Below are 22,799 nucleotides of genomic sequence, written 5' to 3' on the forward strand. Positions count from 1 at the left end.
CAAGGGACTCTCAAGAGTATTCTCCAACACCACAGTTCAAAAGCATTAATTCTTCAGCACTCAGCTTTTTTCATAGTCCAACTCTCATATCCATACATGACCACTGGAAAAACCATAGCCTTGACTAGATGGACCTTAGTCAGCAAAGTAATATCTCTGCTTTTGAATATGCTATCTAGGTTGGTCATAACTTTTCTTCCAAGGAGTAAGTGTGTTTTAATTTCATGGCTGCAATCACCATCTGCAGTGATTTTGGAGCCCAGAAAAATAAAGTCTGACACTATTTCCACTGTTTCCCCATCTATTTCCCATGAAGTGATGGGACCAGATGCCATGATCTTCGTTTTCTGAATGTTGAGCTTTAATGGTTCAATCATCTGAGGGGATTATTGTGAGAATATGCCTGGTTGGGAAGGTCCCCTGGAGGAGGGCATGGCAATGCACTCCAGTGTTCCTGCCTGGAGAATCCCATGGACAGAGGAGCCTGGCGGGCCATGGGGTTGCAGAGTCAGACACGACTGAGTGACTAACACTTTCAAACTACCGCTTATTATTTCCCTAGAAAATTTTAAAAAGCACTTTGTGTTGTGAATACAGCACATTAAATAAAATGGTGCAGAGAATCAAGGCGTTAGTGAGTTACAGGCAGGCTGCAGTTTCCTGAATCCTTAGAGTTTCCTCCAAGATCTATTCATGCTCCATGAGACAGTGGTTTTCGGTCATTGTTGTTGCTCAATATTTTCCCAACCTGATAGCCCCACCTTAATTCTTACAGCATTCCTAATTTAAACACATGCTAATCAGCAAATGCCTTAAGTCTTGACTTGAAAATCTGGTATTCATAGTTAGGATGAAAAAGTAATTAAATATCTCAAACAGAAATACAATTTACTAAATTAAAAGCCCAGGGCAGAGGAGGAAGACGAGTCCTCATCTTCTCCTGCCAGAGCACCAAGATCACAACCAGCTGTCGAACAGCTACTGGCAGGAAAACACTGAGCCCAGCCGAAGAGCGCCCGCGCCCAGGGACAGCCCACCCGAAGAGCGCCCACGCCCAGGGACAGCCCACCCGAAGCGCGCCCACGCCCAGGGACAGCCCACCCGAAGAGCGCGCCCACGCCCAGGGACAAAGGGGAGGCCACAGCGAAACGGCAGGAGGAATGCTTTTCACTCACACTTTATTTTTCTGTCACTCGGTACAAAAATACGCATTTCAAAATACCTCAAGATATTGTGATAAGCCGTGCAACAGAAAAGGCCCAGCCTGCAAACTCTGTCCCCAGGTGAGTCTGAGTGGTCCCGTCTCGGTACTGCAAGGCCGGCCTGCGGCTGCAGGGGAGACCTCTGCAGTGTAAATTCACACTGACTTGAAATAATATTAAAGAGACATGTTCAAAAATCAAAATAAAGCACAGAGCACCCTTTGCCCTGTTGTCATAAAACATTCAGTAACTCCTCTGTGTGAAACTCTGGAAAAAGATGAAAGGCAAAACTAGATATAAAAGGAAAAATAACAACGTGTTTATAAAGTCAGTTTTCTCTGACTTGTGAAAAGACTGATCAAACACCCTTTGAGCTGCTGTGGAGGCTCACGGGCCCTCCAGCTGCCAACACGGTTCCAGCCACCGCAGCGTCCTCGCTGTCCACCTCGACTCTGTGCCACAGATGACATGGTATCTTCTTTTGACATCGGTACATCTTTGGTTTTTTTTTTTTTTGTACTCTTGTACGCTTTTGCTGTTACACCATGAAATACTATCACAATACTATTTATACTTCATCATAAATAGGCATTAAGAAAGCACATTTTGCCAAGCTGATTTGTGAATCCCCTAGATTATATTTCTTCACTCACCTGCCAATTTGAAAAATCTACTAATCTGTAGAGAGCTTTTTCTCATCATTAATGTGAACTGGTGATGCTATAACTTAATTTAAAATCAATTATTATTTTTTTTTTAATGGGATTCAGACCAAGAAAGCCTAGCATCAGCCAAACTCCCCTGGCACATCATGGGCAAACGTCCAACTCTACAGTGATATGTAAAGGTCACTTCATGGAAAACCCAAATAAAAATTACTCTGAAGATGTTCTGTCCATTACAGTTAGTTTATAAACAGAAATCAAAATTTAATGAGAAGACTCTGGGCCTGTGGGCTAAAGTCGCACAGCCTGAAAGAAAAGCAGTTTCAACGTGGATTCTTAAGACAGTGCCAGCAAGTCTAACCACTGATTAAAAAAATTCCGTCAGGGACTTTTCCCTGGAGGCCCAGAGATTAAGACTCCACGTTTCTAGCGCGTGGGGCCCAGGTTCAACCCCTGGTTGGGGGAGATTCCGCATGCTGTGCGGTATACCCCCAAAACAAATTAATCAATTAAAGATTTCTGTTGGAACAATGCATGATAAAGGCTATGGAAATTAACAGTTATTAAGTCTTACAATTAAAAACACCTGCAAACATTTTCCTCCACATCCCGACTGTTTCTCTAGTGCTGCTCAGTCGTTAGAACCACTTGCAAAACCAGTGCTGAGAGCTGATCGATATTTATGGGGCCACCTGGTGACTTCCTTCAAGTTCCGCCAGTGCATTGACTGCAGAGGTGATCGGCACCGCCCCCTCAGGAGCATGTTACGCAGGAAGCTGTGCAGGGGGGGCTGGAGATTGTTATGGCTGCTCTGAAACATCAGTGAGAAGAAGAGTTTCCAACCAGAGGGAAAAATGAAAACGGAGAATGCCTTACGAGGCTTTTCCACAGGTGTAACCACTATTTCACGCACACCAAACCTCAAGAAAATGGAAGCTCTTTTATTCCAGATAACCTGTAAATTCAGAATTCCACATGCAATTTCCTTATATGCGCAGAATGTGTTACATGTTGATTTCCATCTTCTTAATGAATCCTTGACAAGATTTCTGTTGAAAAGGAGAATGAGAAAGAGCCCCTGGATGCTGAGAGATGGCTTTGGCAACTTTATGTGACGTGGCTTTTGGGTCTGCTGCACAGGCTGAGCTTCTTTGTGGTGAGCATCTGAGCTAGGCAGTTGAGAAACACCATGAAGATGCTCATGGACATGACGATCACGTAGTGGCTGATGCTACAGGAGAAAAAGGAACGCGTTACAGGCGGACACAACGCTCAGGAGGAAGAGCATAAGGCTCCTCTAACATTTCTAAGTGTACAGGTGATCCCTGAACAACTCAGGGATTCGGCGTGCCAAGCTTCCGAGCAGTTGAAAGTCGATCTATAACTTTAGAGTTGGCCCGGAGCGTCCTAAGTTCCTAAGCATCTGTGGTTTGGTCTCTGCCCTCAGCCAACCACAGATCGTGCAGTACTGAAGCAGTCACTCTCTAAAAAATCCACAGACAAGCGGACCCATGCAGTTCAGATCCATGCTGTCCAAGGGCCAACTGCATATACAAAATACATAAATTACAAAGCATACTAATGCTTTTTAAATTGATATCAAAATGCTAAAAAGAGTGAATTTGTTGCAGAAGTAGCAATGAAAGTAAGGAATATTTCGAGACAGCTCCAACCATAATCTGACAGGAAACTGTATCAGCAGTGCCCGTGTCTTTGTCAGCAGTAGAAGCTGAGTTTAAACAGCTAGCTTCGAGAGGGAGCATAAAGATGGCGGAGGAACAGGACGGGAAGACCACTTTCTCCCTCACAAATTCCTTAAACAGCTAGCTTCTACAAAAATAAATGTAACTTTCCCCTTATAATTCCCATATCCTCTGAATCACAGCCACAGACTCCCCAAGGTGTCCCCAGATTCAGTAATACGGCATTTTAGAGCATGGCATTCCACACTTTGACAAAAATACAGGCCACAGAGAAAGAAAGAAAGATGTTACTCAAACTCAAATTCAGTGAAGTGAAAGTTTTAGTCAAAGAGTCTAAACAAAACAAAAAGGACACATCTCTCTACTAATCTGAGTCAAAACCACTATGTGCCAGACTTTTGGAAAAAGAACACTATTAAAATTACTCAATCCCAGCTCCCATCTATCAGCAATAGTAAATGTTCAGTTTTTCTTTTTAAGCACCATACTACATTGTCCATGGCTTGATAATAAACTTGCAAATATGGAAAGAAATTGAGGATATAGGTCTGACAGATGTGCAATAAAGTGGGGGTTTCCCACAGCAAATGCCAAGCTAAGCTTCAGACGACACTGGCAAGTTACTTATTTACTAGGCCTATCAGAGTTACATTTAAGAATCTTACTTCATAATAAACTTATACCCAGCTTCCCTGGTGGCTCAGCTGGTAAAGAATCCACCTGCAATGTGGGAAACCTGGGTTCAATCCCTGGGTTGGACCAGGGTTGGACCAGAGTTGGACCATAAAGAAAGCTGAGCACCAAAGAATTGATGCTTTGAACTGTGCTGTTGGAGAAGATTCCTCAACAGTCCATCCTAAAGGAAATCAGTCCTGATTGTTCATTGGAAGGACTGATGCTGAAACTCCAATACTTTGGCCACCTGATGTGAAGAACTGACTCATTGGAAAAGACCCTGATGCTCGGAAAAATTGAGGGCAGGAGGAGAAGGGGATGAGATGGTTGGATGGCATCACTGACTTGATGGACATGAGTTTGTGTGGACTCCGGGAGTTGGTGATGGACAGAGAGGCCTGGCGTGCTGCAGTCCATGGGGCCGCAAAGAGTCGGACACAACTGAGCGACTGAACTGAACTGAGACTTACTGCCTTCAACAAGCTGCTTCGCGAGGATGGCCCCCAGGGCAGGCCCCAGGAAACTTGTCTTAATATCTGGGAAAGTGACTGCTGGGTGAATGTACAATAGGGCAATCACCTAGAGGGATGTGGAGACTAATAAGGAAAACGGGAAAAGAGGCTTGCAGTCCACCCTCCCACTCTCCCAATAACTCTGGTCCAAGAGGTGGACAGCCCCCCAAATGTCAAGTCGCTGGCCCTATACCAACCGAGGCAAAGCTTCAGGGTGCTTACCCATAATGGGTAAGGCCCTCAGGCCAGAAAAGAAGAGCCTCTACTCTAAGCAGATTTAATTCATTTATTTTTGGTATTATAAGCTTTTAAGTAAGAATCTCCAATTATGAAGATTTATAGTTTGATAATTTTTCTTTGGAATGGCACTGGTTAGGGCATTCTTATTTAGAATCTTTCTCTAGATTAACTGGTTAATCTTCCAAAGTAAATTTGAAATAGAAAAAAAGAACTGGCTAATTAAAAAATAAGAATGAGAACTAGTTATGTTAGAAATCTGGTTCTGGACTAGGGTAGGCTTCTGACCTAAAAAGAAAGCAATACAATTGGATATTTAATTGCTAGACAAATATTATCATTAAGGAAAGACTTTTGAAATGTTTGTTTTCCCTGTAAAAATAATGGAACAGAATATTGGACCTGGACTTCTTTCCTGCTTGAATTTATGTGTGTATGTGTTTGCATATGTGTGTGTTGGTATGTTTTTTAACACAGAATGGATATGATATAGATCTTATCTACCACTTAGTTATGCAGATTTCACAAAGCCATTTTCCAACTTAAGTAGCCACAGTGGACATAAATCACTGATAATTATCTATTTAAAAATGAAAATGACATTTCTCATTCTATAAAGCCCTTCTGGGAAGAAAATGATCTAGATATTCATTTTAACAGAATACTCTTAAAAACCTCATGCCAAAATAGACAATATTATGTTACTAAAATTATGTGAGTTATGCTGAAATTTTATCACACAGAAGTTGGTAACGGGTTGACTGATCTTACTTTAAAATGTCTTCCAAAGGGGAGCAATTCAAGCTCATCACAGCACAGAGGTGCCGGGAAAACATGGTATTAGAACACTAGAAACTTTCAAACAAACAAAAAAAATCAGAAAACTTTCCTTTTCCAGGAGATGGAGTAGGCTTATTTCCCCCTATTCCTCCTGCCAAGCACAACTAAAACCTCTGGACGCTGTATATAAAATAAACCTAAGGAGACAGAACGGTGGAAAGACAATAGGTGGGTTAGGAACCTTGAGACCCAAGGAATGACACGGTGGTTGAATTTGCTGGGTTTTCTTCTTGCTGGCAGAAACTGGCCAACCAGAAATGCCAATGGACATAGACTAAGAACCCCAAACAACCCAACATGGTAACAAAAGCCTACTCTCTCCAGTCACAGAACAGATAAGGAACGGGGCGGCCCCCAAAGATGGAAAACTTTCAGACACTAGCTGCCCCACTTCAGCCAGACGGCACAGAAGGCGGCAGCTCTGTTCCCGCCTGCTCGGCAAAGGCCGAGTCGGGGCACAGGGGTCACACGCGCGGCTGGGACGGGGCAGCAGCCACTCCTGACCCGCCTCGTCTTCTTCCAGCATATCCAGTCCGTTAGCAGATTCCACTCGCCTCTTTCAGGATTCTTCATCAATGTAGCTTCTTGCCGCCGTTCTGAATCGCTGCCCTAGTTCAAGGGCATCATCTCTAGCTGAGCCTCTTAAGCAATCGACCTCTTCCCTTTCTTGACCCCTCAATGGGTTCTCCATCCTGTGGCCAGAGTGTTGCTTTAAAATGTAAGCATATCAAATACGTCCCTGCAAAGAGTCTAATGCTTTGCCTCACACTTAGAATAAATTCCTAATTCCTTACAGTAACCTCAGTCAAAACCGTGAGTGGCATCACCTGTCTTTCTGAACTTGCTCCCTACCATCTTTCTCCTTGTATCCTTCTCATCATAATAACATTCAAAATTTCAGAACTATTTGATGACATCGGGAAACACGGCTTTCATAGCTAGTCAACTTAAAAAAACAAAACCCAACCCTGAATACATTTGCATATACATTAAGTCTAAAACGATACATATCTGTTGGACTCTGGGGCTGAATTCCAGTTGACTTATTTCTTCTACATGCTTTCAGTATTTTCTACAATGAGCTTATGATACATTTCTTTTTATGAGATGACTACAAATTATGGTAGGCTTAGACATAGCACTCTTAGGCTGAGCTCATAGTTCCCACACATAGCTCCTCTACCCCATCTCTGTTCCTCACAGGACATTTCAAAATCTGCAGTGCTTCCTGAGATCAAAATCCTCGCCCAATAAGCTCGATATAATGGTCATGACTTCTTCATGTTATGTAAGAAGGCTCACTCCCTGACCCAGGGACTGGAATTTGGAGTCAGAGGTGAGAGGGGGGAGGGACAGAGTGCAAAGTGCCCAGGTTACAGCCTCAAGGACCAAATCCAGGCAGCCCAGACTGACCTGGATCCCTGGGGAGGCCGTGTTCCACGGGGAGAGCAGGCAAGGAGGTCAGGAGGCAGGTGGGTGAAAGGAACGCCATGAGGCTGTAAGAGAGTGCACTGCAGAAAGTGTGTACCGGCTGTGGCCTGTCCACACGGTGGAACACTGCTCAGCGGTGAAAGGGAAAAAAATCCTGACACGCTACAACACAGAGGGATCAGAAACGCCACACTGCCTGAAAGAGGCCAGATGTGAAAGACTACACATCACGCAATGCCATTTCTCAAAATGTCCGGAGCAGGCGAATCTGTGGAGACAGAGGGCAGGCTGGCGGTTTCCTGGGGCTCGGCACGGAAATTGGATAGACCAGAATCAGGCATGGGGGAGTTTTCTGGGTGACGGAAATATGAAGAAACTTGCTGGCAGTGATGGCTGCACAAATCCATCAATCTGCTGAAAGTCACTGAAGTAATTTAAATCATTTAAAACTTCAAAATGGATGGAATTTATGATATATAAATTATACCTCAAGAAAGCCATAAAAACAAAAAGATTATATTATAGCAGATGATTTTTTTTTCCCATTAGATTTTGCTATCACTTTTAGGCCTTTTATCACTTCTAATATTTTAAAAAAACTTTAAAATATTAAATGACTTGATCTCTGAACAAAGTAAGTTTTGTAAAACCAGAAGGCAGGTGACCCCACCTCAATTCGAGTGACAATCTATCTCTAAAGGGTATTCCACACATCACCTATCTCCTCGACCTGAAATGGCCTGAAACCACGGACTCTTGGCTCGTTTAAGCTAACACAGTCGGCAGGGAACAGCTGTGAAGCTCGTTGTCTCATAGTCTCCATGCGGCTGAGTCCAAGGCACTCAGTCTGTGATAGCTCCCATCAAGTCTGGGAGCCATCGTCGCGTGGCAGAGTCAAAGGAGCATCAGATTTCTATCTGAAACGATTCAGCTGTTCCCACTCCCTCCTCCTGACTGTTCTGTCATTTAAATCAGCAGTTCTCAAGGTGCACATCATATGAGACGGTAGAGGGACAAGGCGGATACAGATACTGATTGTGTGGACACAGATTCACCAGGCGGGTCTGTTCAACCCACACAATGGGTGATAAAAGGCTGATGATACTTCTCAATTAGGATAATGCGCAATCAAAGCCGGTCGTATCTGTCAGATGTACTGGGAAGACACAGGTGGAGAATCACTAATTTTAATAAAGCTTAATGTTCACTGTCAAGAGTAAAGAGATTTTATGGTGCTTATTAATTACATTTAGGAGGATATTAAAATATCACTGAACTTAATGATAAGTTTTCACTACAAAGAGAAATGATACTGTAGCTGTCGTTTATACTGCAGTGATGTATAACAACAGCGCGTGCAGGAGACGGAGTCCAAATGACTCCTGCTGTCGAACTGAAAGCTCCTGCCGATGAGGACGACTACTCACCTCAAGTTAAGCGCGTCTAGAACGTAAATTTAAATATGCTTCTATAGTTATGAAAGCTCCCTCAATAGCATTCTTTCTCTAGTTCAAAAAAAATCACTTCTCTCTGAATGCAAAATAAAGGCAATACTCTGTAAAGTTTATGGCCTGCTATAACTGAAAAAACAGTGTAAAAGACTAAAACAAGAAAATACGAAATTATGGCTCGGTTGGCCCAAGTCAGTTTCACAGCCTGGGTAGGATATTTCTCATATGGCTGTTGAAAAAAAAAAAAGAACACCCAATGCGAGAAGGTTCTCCAGAAAACCACTGAATTTACACCCACTGTTTTAGTCGGTCATACTGACTAGAGTGTATTCCTTTAAGAGTCTCAATCCAAAAGATGCATTTCGAACATATTGAACTACACTTATAAACAGATATCCTGTCTCATGCACTAGCAATTTAATCTTTATTTTTAAAGAAACCATTAGTAAGCTGGAACTAACACCTGAAGACTCTCTCCAGCACATTTTGAAAACCTGCTGCAGTCCCCAAACAATCCTACAGACACTGCAGATACACAGGCTGCGTTTGTGCACTGCACTTGAGTCCTCTCTCAAATTCTGGGACAGATTCTCACCATTTATACATTTAAAGAGCAATAAAATAGAGAGGACAAAAGGACAATATTCCATTCCTGTGAATAACAGGCAGGGAATGGCTGGAGTTATTAGCTGTATTACTGATACAAAGGGGTTTAGAAATAAAATTTGTCACCAAGGCAAACCACTACAGGGGCACAGTTCAAATAACCCAGGCTCCCATTAAGGAAACTCTGCCAGTAAGTTTAATAATATCTGCAACATGACACGGAACAGCTCGGCTTTTCAAATGTATGTTCACAGAGGAATAATCAGAAAGCCGAAACTAAGAACAACATTCTCACGAATAAAATGCAGGGAAAAAATGCAGGAAAAAGCAGCATAATGAAGTCTTGGTACAGGAACCTTGTTCTATGGTGCTTAACTTTTAAGTCTTAAAGTGTATTTTCCCCCCACTATCCAAGTCCTTTCCTGGCAATCAATCAGATGCACATGAAGACACATGAACTGCTTCTGCCCCTTAGACCTGTGTCCCGTGGTTCCCTGCAGCTCTGTATACCATTACTGCCCTACAAGATGCGAAAGGAAGAGTTTAGAGTCCTAACTCACCAACAGAAGCGGCAGCAGCAGCAACAAAAACCTCACCGTGCAGCATCAACTGGGCAATTCCGTTTAGGAAGCCCAGTTCCACTAACTCCGAGTGCATTGTGTTTCTCCATCCCAACCTCTTCCATCTCCCTACCGTCTTCCTTTCTTAAGTGGGAGTCTTTTGTACAATACAATAGACAAGAAAGACAGAGCAGAGCAAGGAGGTGTTTCAGCAGGAATGACCGGCAGAGGATTCGGGGAATTCACGTAGGTTAGTTCAGTGCCCTCAGTCTGATGGATAGACTGAGCTCTGAAATTTAAGTCTCTCAGAGCAAGCATCCCATTTAACCTAGAGGAGTTAGACCAGTGAGGATGAAGCGCTGAGACTGAGATAAACTGAGGTTTAGTAGGCTTGTTACCTGGCCATGCCTTTAACCTCTCCCATGCACTCTAGGTTGTAATGTTGTGTAGATGAGGATGTGATGATCACACTGGAACAGAAGGCACCAGCCAGGACTGCTCCAGGTAAACCGGGGCTACTCTATGTGCGGGGCAGCTGCCTTCAGAAAAAATGCTATCACCACAAAATATTTCTACAGCGTAGTTTGTACCCTATATAGCATCAGTTAACTACATATTTTCCCATATTTATCCTAAGTGAAGTATAAGACTGGCACGTGGCGTTAGCGTCCTTTTCCTGTGGGTAGCGCTACAGCGAGGGGTTGTTAGTGCATCGCAGGCTAGGAGTGCTAATCACCGTTCTGTTTCCCTTGGTCTGAATGATGCTCACTGTGCGTTTTACGCCTTGCAGTCTCTTTTTTGCTATTCTTTTGTGCTCTGACGAACACTTTATTCCCATGATGGCTGCGTAAAGGAATGCAAGGAATAGGCCCAGAGGTACCACACACATGCCAAGAAGAACATCATGCTAGATATTAAATTTGAGTTTTGCAATGGCTCAAAGCCTGTTTTAAAAACAATCAAGCAAGCATAGGTAACAAAAACAAATAGATTAAACAAGACTACATAAAAATTTAAAACTTCTGTGCAAAGGACATAATCAACAAAGTCAAAAAGCAAGTTACAGAATGGCAGAAAATATCTGCAAATCATCTTATCTGATAAGAGGTTAAAGTCTAACATACATAACGAACTCCACTACTCAACAACAACAAAAATAACCCTATTTAAAAATGGGCAAAGGACTTGACCAAGACATACAAACAGCCAACAAGCACATGAAAAACGCTCAGCATCAGTAACGATGAAGGAGAAGCAAGTCAAAACAGTGAGACGCACGTCACACCCACCGGGCTGGCTACGGCCAAAAAAAGAAAAGAGCTGGTGAATCTTCTGCGCCATCAATAGGAAGAAACTGGTACAACTGCTATGAAAACCACTTCAGCAGTTTCTCAGAAGTGAAAGCATAACCACCGTTTGATCCAGCAATCTCATGTCTGGGCATGTACCTCAAAGAGCTGAAAACAGACTCGAGCGGGTAAAACGAACACCCATCTTGCAGCAACCTTATGCACAGTGGCCAAAGGGGACAAGCTAAGTGCCCACAGAGGGATGAATGGACAGACAACATGCGACATAGACATTCAATGGAATGTTATTCAGCCTTCAAAAGGAAGGGAATTCTGATCTATGCTTCAACATGGATGAACCTTGAGGACATTATGCTAAGTGAAATTAGCCAGTTACAGAAGGACAAATATTGTGTGATTTCACTTACATGAGGTACCTTAATTTGGCCCCCAGTCAAATAACAGAGAGGGAACACAGCCCCACCCTTCAACAGAAAATTGGATTAAAGATATACTGAGCATGGCCCCGCCCATCAGAGCAAGATCCAGTTTCCCCGTCAGTCAGTCTCTCCCATCAGGAAGCTTCCAAGAGCCTCTTATCCTTCTCCATCAGAGGGCAGACAGACTGAAAACCACAGTCACAGAAAACTAGCCAGTCTGATCACAGGCACCGCAGCCTGGTCTAACCCAATGAAACTAAGCCATGCCCTGTGGGGCCAGCCAAGACGGACGGGCATGGTGGAGAGGTCTGACAAAACATGGTCCACTGGAGCAGGGAACGGCAAACCGCTTCAGTGTTCTTGCCTTGAGAGCCCCATGAACAGTGTGAAAAGGCAAAATGATAGGACACTGAAAGAGGAACTCCCCAGGTCGGTAGGTGCCCAAAATGCTACTGGCGATCAGTGGAGAAATAACTCAAGAAAAAATGAAGGGATGAAGCCAAAGCAAAAACAACACCCAGTTGTGGATGTGACTGGTGATGGAAGCAAGGTCCATTGCTATAAAGAGCAATATTGCATAGGAACCTGGAATGTCAGGTCCATGAATCAAGGCAAATTGGAAGTGGTCAAACAAGAGATGGCAAGAGTGAACTTGGACATTCTAGGAATCAGCGAACTAAAATGGACTGAAATGGGTGAATTTAACTCAGATGACCATTATATCTACTACTGTTGGGCAGGAATCCCTCAGAAGAAAGGGAGTAGCCAACATGGTCAACAAAAGAGTCTGAAATGCAGTATTTGGATGCAATCTCAAAAACGACAGAATGATCTCTGTTTGTTTCCAAGGCAAACCATTCAATATCACAGTAATCCAAGTCTATGCCTCAACCAGTAACACTGAAGATGCTGAAGCTGAACGGTTTTATGAAGACCTACAAGACCTTTTAGAACTAACATCCAAAAAAGATGTTCTTTTCATTATAGGGGACTGGAATGCAAAAGTAGGAAGTCAAGAAATATCTGGAGTAACAGGCAAATTTGGCTTTGGAGTACAGAATGAAGCAGGGCAAAGGCTAACAGAGTTTTGCCAAGAGAACTCATTGGTCATAGCAAACACTCTCTCCCAACAACACAAGAGAAGACTCTACACATGGACATCACCAGATGGTCAACACCAAAATCAGATTGATTATATTCTTTGCAGCCAAAGATAGAGAAGCTCTATACAGTCAGCAAAAACAAGACCAGGAGCTGACTGTGGCTCAGATTATGAACTCCTTATTTGCCAAATTCAGACTTAAATTGAAGAAAGTAGGGAAAACCACTAGACCATTCAGATATGACCTAAACAAAATCCCTTACAATTATACAATGGAAGTGAGAAATAGATTCAAGGGACTAGATCTGATTGACAGAGTGCCTGAAGAACTATAGACGGAGGTTCCTGACATTGTACAGGAGGCAGGGATCAAGACCATCCTCAAGAAAAGGAAATGCAAGGCAAAATGGTTGTCTGAGGAGGCCTTACAAATAGCTGTGAAAAGAAGAGAAGCGAAAAGCAAATGGGAAAAGGAAAGATATAAGCATCTGAATGCAGAGTTCCAAAGAATAGCAAGGAGAGATAAGAAAGCCTTCCTCAGCGATCAATGCAAACAAATAGAGGAAAACAACAGCATGGGAAAGACTGGAAAACTCTTCAAGAAAATTAGAGATACCAAGGGAACATTTCATGCAAAGATGGGCTCAATAAAGGACAGAAATGGTCTGGACCTAACAGAAGCAGAAGATATTAAGAAGAGGTGGCAAGAATACACGGAAGAACTGTACAAAAAAGATCTTCATGACCCAGATAATCATGATGGTGTGATTACTCACCTAGAGCCAGACATCCTGGAATGTGAAGTCAAGTGGGCCTTAGAAAGCATCACTATGAACAAAGCTAGTGGAGGTGATGGAATTCCAGTTGAGCTATTTCAAATCCTGAAAGATGATGCTGTGAAAGTGCTGCACTCAATATGCCAGCAAATTCGGAAAACTCAGCAGTGTCCACAGGACTGGAAAAGGTCACTTTTCATCCCAATCCCAAAGAAAGGCAATGCCAAAGAATGCTCAAACTACCACACAATTGCACTCATCTCACATGCTAGCAAAGTAACGCTCAAGATTCTCCAGGTTAGGCTTCAATAGTATGTGAACCGTGAACTTCCAGGTGTTCAAGCTGGATTTAGAAAAGGCAGAGGAACCAGAGGTCAAATTGCCAACATTCTCTGGATCATGGAAAAAGCAAGAGAGTTCCAGAAAAACATCTATATCTGCGTTATTGACTATGCCAAAGCCTTTGACTGTGTGGATCACAACAAACTGTGGAAAATTCTGAAAGAGATGGGAATACCAGACCACCTGACCCACCTCATGAGAAATCTGTATGCAGGTCAGGAAGCAACAGTTAGAACTGGACATGGAACAACAGACTGGTTCCAAATCGGGAAAGGAGTACATCAAGGCTGTATATTGTCACCCTGCCTATTTAACTTATATGCAGAGTACATCATGAGAAATGCCGGGCTGTATGAAGCACAACCTGGAATCAAGATTGCTGGGAGAAATATCAATAACCTCAGATATGCAGAAGGCAATGGCAACCCACTCCAGTACTCTTGCCTAGAGAATCCTGTGGACAGAGGAGCCTGGTGGGCTGCTGTCCATAGGATCGCATAGAGTCAGACATGACTGAAGTGACTCAGCGTGCATGCCTGCATGCACTGGAGAAGGAAATGGCAACCCACTCCAGTATTCTTGCCTAGAGAATCCCAGGGATGGAAGACCCTGGTGGGCTGCCGTCTATGGAGTCACACAGAGTAGGACACGACTGAAGTGACTTAGCAGCAGCAGCAGATATGCAGATGACATCACCCTAAGGCAGAAAGTGAAGAAGAACTAAAGAGCCTCCTGATGAAAGTGAAAGAGGAGAATGAAAAAGTTGGCTTAAAGCTCAACATTGAGAAAATTAAGATCATGGCATCCGTGCCATCACTTTATGGCAAATAGATGGGGAAATAGTGGAAACAGTGTCAGACTTTATTTTTGGGAGCTCCAAAGTCACTGCAGATGGTGACTGCAGCCATGAAATTAAAAGACACTTACTCCTTGGAAGAAAAGTTACCACTAACCTAGACATCATATTAAAAAGCAGAAACATTACTTGCCAACAATGGTCCATCTAGTCAAAGCTATGGTTTTTCCAGCAGTCATGTATGGATGTGAGAGTTGGACCATAAAGCTGAGCACTGAAGAATCGATGCTTTTGAACTGTGGTGTTGGAGAAGATTCTAGAGAGTCTCGTGGACTGCAAGTCGATCCAACCAGTCCATCCTAAAGGAAATCAGTCCTGAATATTCACTGGAAGTGCTGATGCTGAAGTTGAAACTCCAATACTTTGGCCACCTGATGTGAAGAACTGACTCACTGGAAAAGACCCTGATGCTGGGAAAGATTGAGGGTAGGGGGAGAAGGGGACAGCAGAGTATGAGAAGGTTGGATGGCATCACTAACCTAATGGACATGAGTTTGAGTAAATTCCAGGAGTTGGTGATGGACAGGGAGGCCTGGCGTGCTGCAGTCCATGGGGTTGCAAACAGTTGGACATGACTGAGCAATTGAACTGAGCTGAACTGTACACTTTAAAATGATTAAGGTGGGATTTTTATGTTATATATATATAACTATAATTTTTTTCAAAGAAAAATTTAAAATTATCAAGGGAAAGGATAGTAGAAGCTGACAGTTGGATTTTTGCAAAGTACTGTGACGTGGTGAGGGGCCCTGCAACATCACGGCAGCCTGGGGAGACTGACCTTAGAGGAAGCGGGAAAAAACTGTGCCTGGGAGCACAGAAGAACTGCGGAGGGTCAAAGTGAGCTGACGCCTGAACGGTAGGGGTCTGACACCAGGAAGCCCCGGGGACAATGCGGTCATCACCCCGTGGTGCGGGTGTGCAGTGCCTCGTCTCCAGACACACACTCTGCCTCACCGTTCACCCCACGGGATGCACTTGCATAAAAGAGGCAGCCGAGGTTGCTAGCGCTTAGGCAGTGGTTCACTTGTGTGAGTGGCATCTGGAATGTCGCAGCTCCAGCAGCAGCAAAGTCCATGGCCCCGCACTTATTCGCCAACAGTAGTTCTGTATTCGAAGTTCTCCAAATTAAGGTTCCCAAAAGCTATTTGCTAGAAATTTCTTTATCCAAAACCAATGGTTTCTGAAATTCTGATTATTTGTCACACTCCAGATATGACGGCATTGGGCTTTTTTACCTCTCTGCTTTGCCCATATCCCTTCTATCTGCCCCAAATACTCTTCCCCAACCTCTACGTTTCTCAGTGGAAATTATACTCTTCCTTCAAGGTTCAGCCCACATGCTGACCTTGCACAAAGTGTTCTCGGTCACTGAAGCTGGAAGTGAAGCGGCTTCTGCTCTGTATTCTTAAAGCCCTTAACCACACGCTGCCTCGTATTACAGTTATTTTGTCTTACAACCTGACAGCAGGGGCCATCTGTCAGAGCCAGATCCTTCCAGGGCTGGAATATCCGTTATAAGTTAAACATTAGAATCTCACACTCAGTACCTGAATTCGCTACAAAACACTCTGATGCAGAGCCATCCGTCTCTAGAGGGGGGGCATCACCAGGTCTGGAAGAGGCAATGCCATTTGTCTTGGGTCCTTGATAACCTCTGGGAATGCTTTATGGATGGTGAGAGTGCTCACTACATAATTTCTTCTCAAGAAATGATCTGCATATTAAATGTATACACATACAAAAAAAACGACACCTAGGTAGGCCATGTTATTGCTAAAGTCTTTCAGAGCTACTTTCCTCCTCTGTAAGACAGAAATAATTATATTTTCCTCATACCATTGCCATGACAGTAATGAAATAACATGTGCAGCTCCGAACACACTGTGAACAGTGGGCGACATTTAAATGCTCAGTGGTAAACAGTCTGCCCGCAATGCAGGGACCTGGGATTGATCCCTGGGTCAGGAAGATCCCCTGGAGAAGGGAATGGCAACCCACTCCAGTAGTCTTGCCTGGAGAACCCCATGGGAAGAGGAGCCTGGAGGGCTACAGCCCATGGGGGTTGCAAAGAGTCAGACATGACTGAGCTACTAATATACACATTATATCAATTTAATACCTTTCTCAATAATCACTTTCCTCATTTGCTACTTAATTTAATCTGGCTTTCCCCTGGGTTTGGGTATTAGTTTTTTTCTATGGCAAAACAATGCAATCCTCTAAATGGTTTATGGCAAGTTTCAGGGACCCCAGGAGGCAGGGGAGATAAACACGACTGCATTGCATTCCTTCAACCAGCTGTGCTGAACATGTCTAAAGAAAGATACTCCAGAATTTTCCAGGGAAAAATGGTGGCTATCTTTAAATAAGCAACATGAAAGTCTGGGAAAGAGAGAAAGTAGTCTTGGGACAAAGAACACAGAACTTCCAGAGTGGCTAGGGGGCCAACACTGCTGCCGAAGGCGGAAAACAGGACGCTCAAGTGGGGCTTCTGTCCCTCCTCCTCTCGCTTTCCCTCCCCTCTCTCTGTCCCTCCCCTCTCTCTCTCCCTCCCCTCTCTGTCCCTCCCCTCTCTCTTTCCCTCCTCTCTCTGTCCCTCCCCTCTCTCTTTCCCTCCCCTCTCTCTCTCCCTCCCCTCTCTCTCTCCCTCCCCTCTCTGTCCTCCCCTCTCTGTCCCTCCCCTCTCTCTGTCCCTCCCCTCTCTCTCTCCCTCCCGTCTCTCTCTCCCTCCCCTCTCTCTCTCCCTCCCCTCTCTGTCCCTCCCCTCTCTGTCCCTCCCCTCTCTCTGTCCCTCCCCTCTCTGTCCCTCCTCTCTCTGTCCCTCCCCTCTCTGTCCTCCCCTCTCTCTCTCCCTCCCCTCTCTCTCTCCCTCCCCTCTCTGTCCCTCCCCTCTCTCTGTCCCTCCCCTCTCTCTCCCTCCCCTCTCTCTGTCCCTCCTCTCTCTTTCCCTCCCCTCTCTGTCCTCCCCTCTCTCTCTCCCTCCCCTCTCTCTCTCCCTCCCCTCTCTCTCCCTCCCCTCTCTCTTTCCCTCCTCTCTCTGTCCCTCCCCTCTCTCTTTCCCTCCCCTCTCTCTGTCCCTCCCCTCTCTCTGTCCCTCCCCTCTCTCTGTCCCTCCCCTCTCTTTCCCTCCCCTCTCTCTGTCCCTCCCCTCTCTCTCTCCCTTCCCCTCTCTTTCCCTCCCCTCTCTTTCCCTCCCCTCTCTGTCCCTCCCCTCTCTCTGTCCCTCCCCTCTCTCTTTCCCTCCCCTCTCTTTCCCTCCCCTCTCTCTGTCCCTCCTCTCTCTCTCTCCCTCCCCTCTCTCTCTCCCTCCCCTCTCTCTCTCCCTCCCCTCTCTCTCTCCCTCCCCTCTCTCTCTCCCTCCCCTCTCTCTCTCCCTCCCCTCTCTCTGTCCCTCCCGTCTCTCTGTCCCTCCCCTCTCTGTCCCTCCCCTCTCTGTCCCTCCCCTCTCTCTGTCCCTCCTCTCTCTTTCCCTCCCCTCTCTCTCTCCCTCCCCTCTCTCTCCCTCCCCTCTCTCTCCTTCCCCTCTCTCTCTCCCTTCCCCTCTCTTTCCCTCCCGTCTCTCTGTCCCTCCCCTCTCTCTCTCCCTTCCCCTCTCTTTCCCTCCCCTCTCTCTGTCCCTCCCCTCTCTGTCCTTCCCCTCTCTTTCCCTCCCCTCTCTCTCCCTCCCCTCTCTCTCTCCCTCCCCTCTCTCTCTCCCTCCCCTCTCTCTTTCCCTCCCCTCTCTGTCCCTCCCCTCTCTCTGTCCCTCCCCTCTCTCTCTCCCTTCCCCTCTCTCTCCCTCCCCTCTCTCTCTCCCTCCCCTCTCTCTCTCCCTCCCCTCTCTCTCTCCCTCCCCTCTCTCTGTCCCTCCCGTCTCTCTGTCCCTCCTCTCTCTGTCCCTCCCCTCTCTGTCCCTCCCCTCTCTGTCCCTCCCCTCTCTGTCCCTCCCCTCTCTCTGTCCCTCCCCTCTCTCTGTCCTTCCCCTCTCTCTGTCCCTCCCCTCTCTCTGTCCCTCCCCTCTCTTTCCCTCCCCTCTCTCTCTCCCTCCCCTCTCTCTCTCCCTCCCCTCTCTCTGTCCCTCCCGTCTCTCTGTCCCTCCCCTCTCTGTCCCTCCCCTCTCTGTCCCTCCCCTCTCTCTGTCCCTCCCCTCTCTCTGTCCCTCCTCTCTCTTTCCCTCCCCTCTCTCTTTCCCTCCCCTCTCTCTCTCCCTCCCCTCTCTCTCTCCCTCCCCTCTCTCTGTCCCTCCCGTCTCTCTGTCCCTCCCCTCTCTGTCCCTCCCCTCTCTGTCCCTCCCCTCTCTGTCCCTCCCCTCTCTCTGTCCCTCCTCTCTCTTTCCCTCCCCTCTCTCTCTCCCTCCCCTCTCTCTCCCTCCCCTCTCTCTCCTTCCCCTCTCTCTCTCCCTTCCCCTCTCTTTCCCTCCCGTCTCTCTGTCCCTCCCCTCTCTCTCTCCCTTCCCCTCTCTTTCCCTCCCCTCTCTCTGTCCCTCCCCTCTCTGTCCCTCCCCTCTCTGTCCTTCCCCTCTCTTTCCCTCCCCTCTCTGTCCCTCCCCTCTCTCTCTCCCTCCCCTCTCTCTTTCCCTCCCCTCTCTGTCCCTCCCCTCTCTCTGTCCCTCCCCTCTCTCTCTCCCTTCCCCTCTCTCTCCCTCCCCTCTCTCTCTCCCTCCCCTCTCTCTCTCCCTCCCCTCTCTCTCTCCCTCCCCTCTCTCTGTCCCTCCCGTCTCTCTGTCCCTCCCCTCTCTGTCCCTCCCCTCTCTGTCCCTCCCCTCTCTGTCCCTCCCCTCTCTCTCTCCCTTCCCCTCTCTCTCCCTCCCCTCTCTCTCTCCCTCCCCTCTCTCTCTCCCTCCCCTCTCTCTCTCCCTCCCCTCTCTCTCTCCCTCCCCTCTCTGTCCCTCCCCTCTCTGTCCCTCCCCTCTCTGTCCCTCCTCTCTCTGTCCTTCCCCTCTCTGTCCCTCCCCTCTCTCTGTCCCTCCCCTCTCTCTGTCCTTCCCCTCTCTCTGTCCCTCCCCTCTCTCTGTCCCTCCCCTCTCTCTGTCCCTCCCCTCTCTCTGTCCCTCCCCTCTCTGTCCCTCCCCTCTCTCTGTCCCTCCCTTCTTTCCTGCCTCCTCCACAGGCCTCACCTTTTCTTCCTTCTTCTTTTTTTGGATGAAACAGTGTATTATTAAAGAGGAAGAAAAGAAAGGTAATTGGAGGGGTGTGTGTTGAGGGGAACATTCTGCCAATTAAGTCTTAGATGAAAGACTGTGGGTGACAGGAAGGAGAAGGGAACAGTGTTGAAAGGAACGGGGTCCCCGAGGGACCGCCAGGAGGTGGACGTGAGCAGGAGGCTGGGCCGCCTGTAACTGGACAGGCAGGCGCAGAGTCCTTGCTCAGGAAGTACTCGTCGAATGAAAGCAGGGAAGACTGAGCAAGTCGGTAAGTGGGGGAAAGGTCCTGAATTCTGGGATCCAATGCTGAAAAGAAATCTCAAGTGGAATACTGAGTACAAGGCAACCAAGGTCGGCAAAGGTGATGCAGCTGAGGAGCCTTCCTGTTCAGGGCATTGCTTGGGGGTGTCTCGCTTCATCACAGTGTCCCTGAATTTGCTCTTGACTCTGTGCCCCCAGCAGAAGTCCCTCTAGAGCATACGCAAAGCCGCAGAACTTCAGCGTCACCAGGACACCGCGGCGTGTCTGTAACCCTTTCAACTCCCCTAGAGAGAGCCTTCTCTACGTAGAAGGTTTTCTCTCAAACATGGACACAAGACTCACTATCTGCTGCCTCTTGTGACATAAACAAGAAGCCACTGTGCCAGCCGTGCAGTTGGCAGTGTGTGCCCGGGGATGTGGCACCTGCTGGCACCCTGTCTGCCCTGCGACAGCCTCTCCTAGCAGAAAGCTGCCTCCGCTTCATTCCTTGTGTCTCAGCATTTTCTCTTCGAGGAAATGACTCTGGTCTGTACCTTTAACAAAGGCCTCTGGCCCCAAATAGTTCTTTTCTGGCCAAAGACGCCCTAACTCTTGGCTCACTCCCTTCTAATCAGTATCTCTTTCTCCTGTAGATCCTAAATTTATATTATTCAAAAGTTTCCAACATCACAAATATAGGATTAGACACAAAGCCACTTTTCCAAATAGGTTATCAGAATTACAAAACAAGGACTTGGGGCAATTCTCTCCAGGGAGACGCAGTGAAGGACAGTGGGGATACACAGCCGAGACCCGAGAGCTGCTCCTGACCTGCTCAGCTCTTGCCAGGCTCTGTGATGTGAGCGAGTCGGAGGCTCTCAGGGCTGCAGGGTCCTCGGGGTAGAAGGAAGCAGTGAGCACACCCTGCTGTGGAAACGTCACAGCGCTGAGATAAAGACCACGTGGACGAACACGCCGGGGGACCCTGTAAACACGGCGGTGATACCAGTGTCGGCAGAGCTGTGACAGGGAGCCTGTGCCCGGTGTCCTGAGCCTCCCCCCAAGCGTGAGCCTTTTCTGGAGCACAGACGGACCCCTCTTTGAGCTGCCTCTCTGTCTCTGAGCCCACAGCTCGAATACCCAATGGCTGGTGTGATTCTGCTGCAACACGCAGCCTGGTTCTGACTGGTCCAGACGGGTCACTACCCTGCTCTAGGAACGAGCTTGCTCCATCTGGGCCTGCGTGCTGGGCTCCAAATTAGACGGAGGCTTCCCTGGGGGCTCAGGTGGTAAAGAACCTGCCTGCAATGCGGGAGACTTGGGTTCAATCCCTGGGTCGGGAAGATCCCTTGGAGAAGGAGTGGCTGCCCACGCCAGCGTTCTTCCCTGGGAAACCCCGTGGAGAGAGGAGCCTGGTGGCTTAGGGTCCATGGGGCCTCGGAGAGCCAGGCGTGGCTGAGAGACTAGCACTCCCACTTGCTCTTTCAGTCAGGTCTTCGGGCATCCATGCCTCCACTAAGATATCACCCCTCACACTGCTCCCGCGTGACATGAAATGGCACCAAAGTCTCGAAAGGAGGTCGGGTTTTCCCAGGTGGTTGCCGCCCTCCTTCTCCTCCCCTACCCCAGCACGCGGCAGAGTCGTGGGGCCGAGAGCCACCTGCTGACCTCCCACCCCACTTACGCCTCTTCCCTTCATTTTTATGGGCCATACACGCAGCGCTGAAACAGCAAAATAAGCAGAAAGACCCACTGGAAAGCGGCAGCCTCGCTCCTGCTTACTCGCCTCCCAAGCAACTGCCCTGACCTCCTCCTGTTTTAGACCTGCTGGTGCTCCACTCCCTTTGCACTTCCATGCACTGGAGAAGGAAATGGCAGCCCACTCCCATGTTCCTGCCTGGAGAATCCCAGGGACGGAGGAGCCCGCTGGGCTGCCGTCTATGGGGTCACACGGAGTCGGACACGACTGACGCGACTTAGCAGCAGCAGCAGGAGAGAGGGAATGATGCTGAAGCTGAAGCTCCAGGACTTTGGCCACCTCATGCGCAGAGCTGACTCATTGGAAAAGACTCTGATGCTGCGAGGGATTGGGGGCAGGAGGAGAAGGGGACAACAGAGGATGAGATGGCTGGATGGCATCACCGACTCGATGCACGTGAGTTTGAGTGAACTCCCGGAGTTGGTGATGGACAGGGAGGCCAGGTGTGCTGCGATTCATGGGGTCAACAAAGAGTTGGACACGACTGAGCAACTGAATTGAACTGAATTGAGGAGAGAGGGAGGATTTAGTTGACTTCTACCATACCCTACTCATGTCAATTCTAGGCAATTTAGTTCTGTTTTTGCTTATGAATCAACTTTGAGGTATAATTTATATACAAGAAAATGAAACCATTTAAAGTATCCAGTTAAATGGATACTGACAAACGATTCACCCATGTATCCGTCAGCACGGTCAAGACACGGAACACTTCCATCACTCCAAAGTTCCCATGTACGCATTTAGTCATGCTCATCATAATTCCCCGGAGAAGGCGATGGCACCCCACTCCAGTACTGTTGCCTGGAAAATCCCATGGATGGAGGAGCCTGGTGGGCTGCAGTCCATGGGGTCTCGAAGAGTCAGACACGAGTGAGTGACTTCACTTTCACTTTTTACTTTCATGCATTGGAGAAGGAAATGGCAACCCACTCCAGTTTCTTGCCTGGAGAATCCCAGGGACGGGGGAGCCTGGTGGGCTGCCGTC

At 47.2% G+C, this 22,799-nt stretch overlaps 1 protein-coding gene across 1 annotated transcript in view; it reads right to left on the reverse strand.

The window, feature by feature from the left end:
* Window positions 1-1,246: 1,246 nt before the first annotated feature.
* PIGN (phosphatidylinositol glycan anchor biosynthesis class N) overlaps window positions 1,247-22,799 on the reverse strand; it is a 102,472-nt gene continuing 80,919 nt past the window's right edge. Inside the window, exon 29 of the mRNA XM_068993565.1 lies at window positions 1,247-3,098. Within this exon, the coding sequence (XP_068849666.1) occupies window positions 2,975-3,098 (124 nt within the window). The 3' untranslated portion in view covers window positions 1,247-2,974. The remainder of the gene's footprint in view (window positions 3,099-22,799) is intronic.

The sequence above is a fragment of the Capricornis sumatraensis genome, chromosome 21 (genome assembly GCF_032405125.1).
Source record: "Capricornis sumatraensis isolate serow.1 chromosome 21, serow.2, whole genome shotgun sequence".
NCBI classification, from domain to species: Eukaryota; Metazoa; Chordata; class Mammalia; order Artiodactyla; family Bovidae; genus Capricornis; species Capricornis sumatraensis.